This window comes from Sardina pilchardus, chromosome 13 (assembly GCF_963854185.1).
Source record: "Sardina pilchardus chromosome 13, fSarPil1.1, whole genome shotgun sequence".
NCBI classification, from domain to species: domain Eukaryota; kingdom Metazoa; phylum Chordata; class Actinopteri; order Clupeiformes; family Clupeidae; genus Sardina; species Sardina pilchardus.
The window spans coordinates 8,966,280-8,973,399 of NC_085006.1; the positions used below are offsets into that span (position 1 = coordinate 8,966,280).

A 7,120-nucleotide genomic window follows, 5' to 3' on the forward strand; every position below is an offset into this window, starting at 1 on the left:
TCTGCAGTGTTCATACGTAGTAAACATGACGAACCGTAATAATGCCAACTCACTGATGGTGCACACACTTGAGCTTCCTTGCCAACCTGTTTTTGGCCTGCATGAGGCTGTGCTGTGGCTTGTGACTGGCTTGTGACAGAGTGTGTGTGTATATGTGTGTGTGTGTGTGTGTGTGTGTGAGTGTGTGCGTGCGTGCACGGGCGCGCTTTTGGCTGACCCAATGACTGATGGGCTGCATGTGTGTGTGTATGTGTGTGTGTGAGCGCTTGTGACTGGCTTGTTATGGACTGCATGTGGGTGTGTGCTTTTGCCAATGAGTGACGGGCTGTGTGTGTGTGTGTGTGCTCCTCCCCTCCCTCCCCCTTCTCCTGCCCCACCCCCCCACCCCCACCCCACCCCACCCCAGCCCCTGCAGGGTTGTGCGCTTTGCCCCACGGCGGGGCCAGTCCTCGCACCGTTCTGTTCACCGTGGGCTCTCCCCCCAGCAGCGGCACCCCTCCCACCTGTAGCCACCTGGGCACCCGGCCGCGCACAACCTCAGGTGAGGGGCCCCGTCTCGGCCCGGGCCCGGCCCATTCCTGGCCTCGCTGGCTGGCTGGCTGGCACTGGACATGCCCGCACCTCACCCACCCTGCATCATGGGCTGCACTCACACACTCACTCTCCCCCACGCCCCAGCTAACTGCTGTCCCACACTCTACTCACAACTCCGATGCCAATATGTTGCATTTTGGTTTCTGTGACTGTCGTCCCAGTGTATGCTCTGTGAGAACATACCCAAGACCAGTCCTTCCTTTGAGAGCATGATCCCACTAACAACAAACTCACTGTAGCTGACACTACTGAGATCAAAAAACAAGCAGGAAGCCAAGGCACTCTTCTTATAAATGAATCGCTTTAATAAAGAGGCTAGTTCATAATTGAACTTAAAAACGATACCAACAGGTTTCGGCCACCATCTAGGCCTTCATCAGGGCAAGAGTTGGAGATTTACTCTAGCTTAACTTGCTATTGCAGAAGTTGCACTCCAAATGCATTCAGGGCTCTGCTAGCAGCCCGCGGTGGTCCTCTGCTGTGCTGACGGCCCTGCCTGTGCCCTCTGTGTCTCCAGTAGGCTCCAACAGCTCGGCGGGCTCCCTGTGCTCCACCAGCGGCCGCGTCTACATGGGCTCTCCCCCCGGCATGGCCATCGGCACCTCGCCCCCGGGGGCCGAGGCGGCGCCCAGCAGCGTCCGCTACGTCCCCTACGGCACCTCGCCGCCCAGCCTGGACGGCTTCATCACGTTCGAGGCCCCGGAGCTGCCCGAGGAGACCCTCATGGAGGTGAGCCACGACTAGAGTGTAAACGTTACCGGACAGCACTGTTTGTGCACCGTTAGTGTCTGTGATGATTTATCATGGTTATGGTTAAGGAGGACAGAGTTTGAAGGAGGAGTTTTGCACTGGAGTTTTCTTTGGATGGATGGAGTAGCAGCATGTCAAGTTGTATTGACCTTTCGTAAAGAGAAAATGAGTTTAAAGATGTATGACGGGTATGCCTAAGGCTAAGGTCATCACACATTTTTTTGCGTAGCCTGTCTGAAAGGTTAATGTGATTGTGTTTGTGTGTGTGTGTGTGTGTGTGTCGACAGAGAGAGCACACGGACACGCTGATGCACCTGCGCATGATGCTGTCGTTCACCGACTGCGTGCTGGAGATTGCGGCGGTGCGGGCCGGGGGCACAGACCTGGGCGTCTCTGCGGCCTCGCTGTACCCCCAACAGGAGAGCGTGGTGGTCGACCAGATTAGCCAGCTCAGCAAAGAGTGGGGGTGAGCGGATGACCGATAGTCTAGAGAGAGTGGCCAGAGCATTTAGATGCCGGCTCTACCCATACATATGCACACCATGAGTTCCCATCTCCAGTAGAAGTGCTAATACTGTGAAATAAATCCCCGCATGAGAAGTTCTCCCGGCTTTTAAGTCTGATAAATCATTAAATGCTAATGTAGCTAATTAGCCAAAAGTGATGTGTCAGTGCCCCACATTCTAAGCATGGCAAGAGTTGGAAAATTGCTTTAGTGATTTAGAGACGCATCTGTGCTGACTGTGTTTGCTGAAGTGTGGGAGGCTTTTTGTGTGTGTGTGTGAGTGTATGTGTGTGTGTGTGTGTCTTTTTCGCCTTCTCATGTGCGTGCTCTCCTCGGTCTCCCCACAGGCAAGTGGAGCAGCTGGTGCTGTACATGAAGGCAGCTCAGCTCCTGGCCTCGTCCCTGCACCTGGCCAAGGCTCAGATTAAGTCGGCCAAGCTCAACCCCTCTTCCGCCGTCAAGCAGGGTGAGTGTGTGTGTGTCCCATGGCAGAGCCAAGCGGTGCAGAGGGGAGGGGGAGGGGGGAGCTTCACCCTAAATGACGAGTGACCGCTAAGATAAGCAGCCGTGTGTTAAAATGAAGCATAGAAATGTTGGTGCAACGTTACAGCTGCGGTGTGTATGTTTATGTCGCCTATAATCCTACGGAAGCCATGTTTAAGAAGTACAATGAAAAATGAATTAGGTTTTGGGTTTCTTCTCGTTTTATTAATTGTTTCAGTGCATTTGTGTATTGACATTCTTACACACTACTCTTCTTTACTGCTGCTAGAACATAGGCCAACCAACTCAAAACAAATCTAGAAACAAACAAACAAGCAAAATCAGGCTTATAGCCTCATTAAATGCACTAGAAGGTTTCACCTTTAGCAGTCTCACCTGGAGAGTGCTCCTGTTTGGGTCCCGGGCTTCAACTGCTTCTCCTCTGCCCCCACAGTGGTGAAGAGCCTGAACGAGCGCTACAAGAGCTGCATCTCCCTGTGCCGCCGCCTCACCGACAAACTCAACCACTTCTTCTCGGACAAGCAGCGCTTCGTGGACGAGATCAACAGCGTCACGGCCGAGAAACTCATCTACAACCACGCAGTAGAAATGGTAAAGAGTCCTTCATGGCACCATAACCTGTAGTCTCATCACCGTGTGTGTGTGTGTGTGTGTGTGTGTGTGTGTGTGCGTCTCTAAAAGTGTATTCTCTCCCTGTCAGGTGCAAGCGGCCGCCCTGGATGAGATGTTTCAGCAGACGGAGGACATTGCTTACCGTTACAACAAAGCGGCGATGCTTTTGGAGGGGCTCTCCAAGATTCTGCAGGACCCCGCAGATATTGAGAACGTTGCAAAGTGTGAGTTTCGCAAAGCAAACAAATGCATCAAATGTGTTCCTTTTCGATTATCACGCATATTCTCATATTCTAGCAACGCTAGTCATTTTAAAGTGATTTTAACCAAAACAGAAAGAACGCAACGTTGAAAATATCAATAGGAGACAAATGTTTTTTGGAGATTAAAGTTTAAACTTCCTATTCCTAAATTCCTATTCCTAAGCCTTCCTATTCCACCCAAAGTAATGTTCTCCGTCCTTGTGTTCCCTGTGCAGATAAGGCCAGTGTGGACCGGCGGATCTCGGCTCTGTGTTACTGCACAGTCACACTGTACGAGTAGCAGAGATGCAGCCGCCCCTGAGAGATGAGACGGACGCCTGCTCTCCCTCTCTCTGGACAGGGACCATTCTCTGGTGCACTCACAGCAGCCAGAGGACAAGCCCACATTCTTCTCGTTTGTAGCAGTTCAAGCACTTTTTTTTTCTTTCCTTTTTTTTAAAACTTAGACTTTGTTTTTAGTGTGTGTGTGTGTGTGTGTGTGTGTGTGTGTGTGTGTGTGTGTGTGCACCCACCGCCCCCCCTCTCCAAAAAATGTCATAGAAGTATATTCTTTTTTGTTATGGCACAACGGACTCATTTGCTTGTGCAGGAGATGCACAGGTATACTACCAAAGATGAAGACGACAGCAAAGATGGTGACTTTTTTTCGAAAGAGAGAGAGCCAGAGGACTGGCACATGAAAGAAGTCGTCTCCTTCACTTTCAGAAACTTTCCTCATCTACTAAAGAACTGGTGAGAAGAATTCACCAGAACTGGTCCGAGAAGGAAAAAGAAGATTGACCACAACTTTTAGCTTTTTTTTTTTTTTTTTTTTTAATTTTGTCTCTTTTTATCATCGGAAAATTCCGCAAACTGAAATGCGAGGGAAATGCAACACAGACTCAAATCTCATGATCAAGACTCAATGTTTTAATGCAAATCACCTTATATGTTATACGTATTGTTTTTACATTGTACCTTATTCTGTTGCCATTATTTATTGGTGTTGGTAAAGGTATGCTGTGGGTAAATGTTGTTACCTGGTCAGATTGATTTGCTTTCCTGCAAGACAGGAAACCGTGTGCTTATCTGACCCTGCAAAATCAATTAGCTGCCAGACAGAACTACACAACACAACACACCACAACACAACACAACACAACACAACTCAACACAATACACACATACATACAGTCACAAGCACGCTCTCCAACAGACATGCTGAAATTGAAATGCACACCAAATGCACTAAACTCTCACAGGCACACATCATCATCATCACAGCAGCAACTCTTAGGAGCAGAGGAACCTGTAGATTTGTAATTAGCCCTCTTCATTGTTTTTACACAGAAGCACTTTATTAATGATAAATGATGTATGATATACATATGTAATAAAAAAAACACAGAGGATACTTTCCCTGGAAAGATTGGGAATGTGAAGGCTGCGAGCTGATTGGCTGGTGGAGCGGGGAGAGGACTTCTGATCCTGGTGCTCCCTCCTTGCCTTCTCCAGCATCTCTCAGCTCTCCCTCTCATTGCCAGATGGCCTGCATAAGCGCTGCCACACAGAGCAGATGTATACCCTCAGCCCACTCTTACACGTCATCCATATCACTGGTGTGGTGGTCTGAGACGAACACAATACCTTGGAGCTCAGTGAATCTAAGAGGAAACATGCGGTCATCTTTTTCTGTGGTTGGGATGGATGATGAGCAGGTTTCTCATGGGGGGCTCAGACAAACAGACAAACAAACTGTCAAACAAAAAGCGTGGTCAAAATACTTGAGTAGTTACTTAAAAGAAAACTGAAACATGCTTTTTAAAAAACAAACAACAAAAAAAAAACATTTAAAAAAAATCTGTATTAATACTGTAGCTAATTTTTGGAGACAATTTTGATGTTTGCAACTTGTGTACATATTTGTATGTTGTGCATGTGGTTGGTTTTTCCCTTTTTTTTGTTTTCTTGTTTTCTTGAGTGAGTGCGTGAGAGCACAGCGTGAGACTGGAAGTGGCAAACAGAAACATTGGTAGCCACCTCTCACACAAAGAGTACAATGTTTTTATTTCACTTTGTTGTTGTTGTTATTTGTTTTGTATGGAGATTTGATATCTACCCTTGTACTGCCACGGGTTTTGCTCAAACTCAGAGGCCAACACGTAAGGGAGATACCTCTGGCTCAACAGCATGGCAGCTTTAAACCATCTCCTCCTGTACTGCGACTCTTTTGCCTGAGATGCAGGATGAGATGACCTTTTCAAAAAAACAATTCTCAAAATAGTCAGTATCATGTGAAGCCGGGCACGATTACCCAGCATGCACCTGGAGTCCGCCCCCTCCCGTGGATGCTGGCGCGCCACGCTCACTTATTGTATTACTATGATGGCACCTCTTGGGTGTGTGTAAGGCCAGTGACGTGATGAGACGTCTTGAGCACATCTAGTGCTTTAGATGGTAGTGCTCTCACATTGTACATGTGTGAATAAAAGCCCTGATGTCCATTTTGCAGACCTGGCTGTGGTGGGCCTCGGGCCCTGAAGTGGTGTACTGTACGCTCAGTAGACATATCAGAGCTCCTGTGATATGACTCTTCTGTCCAACCCTTATGAGCGCCTGTGCGCTTTATATAATAATAATAAAAAATAAAAAAAGCCTTTGCAACAACACAGAGAGAAGTATGTCTTGCTCTGTGCTTTTTATTCTTATGTAATTTTACCAAATCCTTGCATATCTCTGTAGTCATAGACCACACTCCTACCTTGTATGAGTCTGAGGGGATTGGTGTACAGAGGATGTAGTATAATAAACCGTTGGTACTGAGCACATGTCGTACCCGTAGAGTTTGTAGAATGTATTAACCCTGTCATTATAGCGCCTTCCCTGCTCCAATTGAATGCGTAGTTACCTATGGTCATGGTAAGAGTCTGACAAGACCATCCAATGCAACTGAATTTCTAAGCTCCTGTTTTCAATTTAAAAAAAGAAATGTTGATGTTTTAATCGATAATGTGTGTTTCACCAGGGGCATCTCTCTGTTCTGTGTGGAACTTTAGAAATGCAGCCTTTGTTTATTAAAAAGGAAATTTGGATCAGTTTGGATGTCATGTGTGTTTAATTCTAATCTAACAAACATTGTCTCTTGCTGTCTCAAAATGCACATGGTCGTATAAAGACACAGTGTCCATTACGTCATGAAATTAATTGAGTGAATATACTGTAGGCCTATAAAGTCAAGTGATTAGGGGTACCCTGAAAATCAACGCATTTTTACTATTTACAGTACTCAATATGGATTTCACATTTCACCATTTTAAATCAGATGGCTCATTTGCTCATATGGACAGGTTTCAGACAGTGAAAGAGCTTATGCTATTGAGTACATACATTATACTATAAACTTTTATTGGCACAGATCATTGCATTACAGAGTTTTGCTCTTTTGCATCTGGGGTATGCTTTTAGAACATCTACTGTTCATTATTAACTAGTTAATAGATATTTGGCTTTCCCAGCTGACATATTTTGGGCCATGAGACATGTTCCACTTTCCTATCCTCTTTACCATTGAACCATGTCCTACATACTCCTGAATTGCATATTTGTGGTCTTGTTTCCTTAACAACACTTTTTTTAGTCAGTCTACGTGCAGAATAGACTATAACTTGATCAATATACAGAATCGTTTGCATGAACAACTTCTCTGGACTTTTTTGGAGAAAAACATTCTGAGATCTGGGAATTCTTCAGAAACCTTTATCACCTATAGACATGTGGACCTACAAAGAATCTGACCTGGTGTACAAACGTTCAAGGATGTAGGCTAAATGGTGCAAAACATAGCCATGCAAGTAAAGCATACTTTTTTTTTTTTTTACATATTTAATGTAGCCATAGGTTAGTAGGAAACACT

The 7,120-nt window shown here is 46.1% G+C and overlaps 1 protein-coding gene across 2 annotated transcripts in view; it reads left to right on the plus strand.

Moving 5' to 3' along the window:
• Nucleotides 1-6,182, plus strand: part of ulk2 (unc-51 like autophagy activating kinase 2) — a 32,662-nt gene extending 26,480 nt beyond the window's left edge. Inside the window, exons 21-27 of one of the 2 annotated variants that reach the window (XM_062552397.1) lie at nt 407-541; nt 1,112-1,323; nt 1,632-1,810; nt 2,197-2,315; nt 2,787-2,944; nt 3,054-3,189; nt 3,444-6,182. In XM_062552397.1, the coding sequence (XP_062408381.1) occupies nt 407-541; nt 1,112-1,323; nt 1,632-1,810; nt 2,197-2,315; nt 2,787-2,944; nt 3,054-3,189; nt 3,444-3,508 (1,004 nt within the window). In that variant the 3' untranslated portion in view covers nt 3,509-6,182. The remainder of the gene's footprint in view (nt 1-406; nt 542-1,111; nt 1,324-1,631; nt 1,811-2,196; nt 2,316-2,786; nt 2,945-3,053; nt 3,190-3,443) is intronic. The other variant, XM_062552398.1, reaches the window with a different exon arrangement.
• The last annotated feature ends 938 nt before the right edge of the window (nt 6,183-7,120 follow it).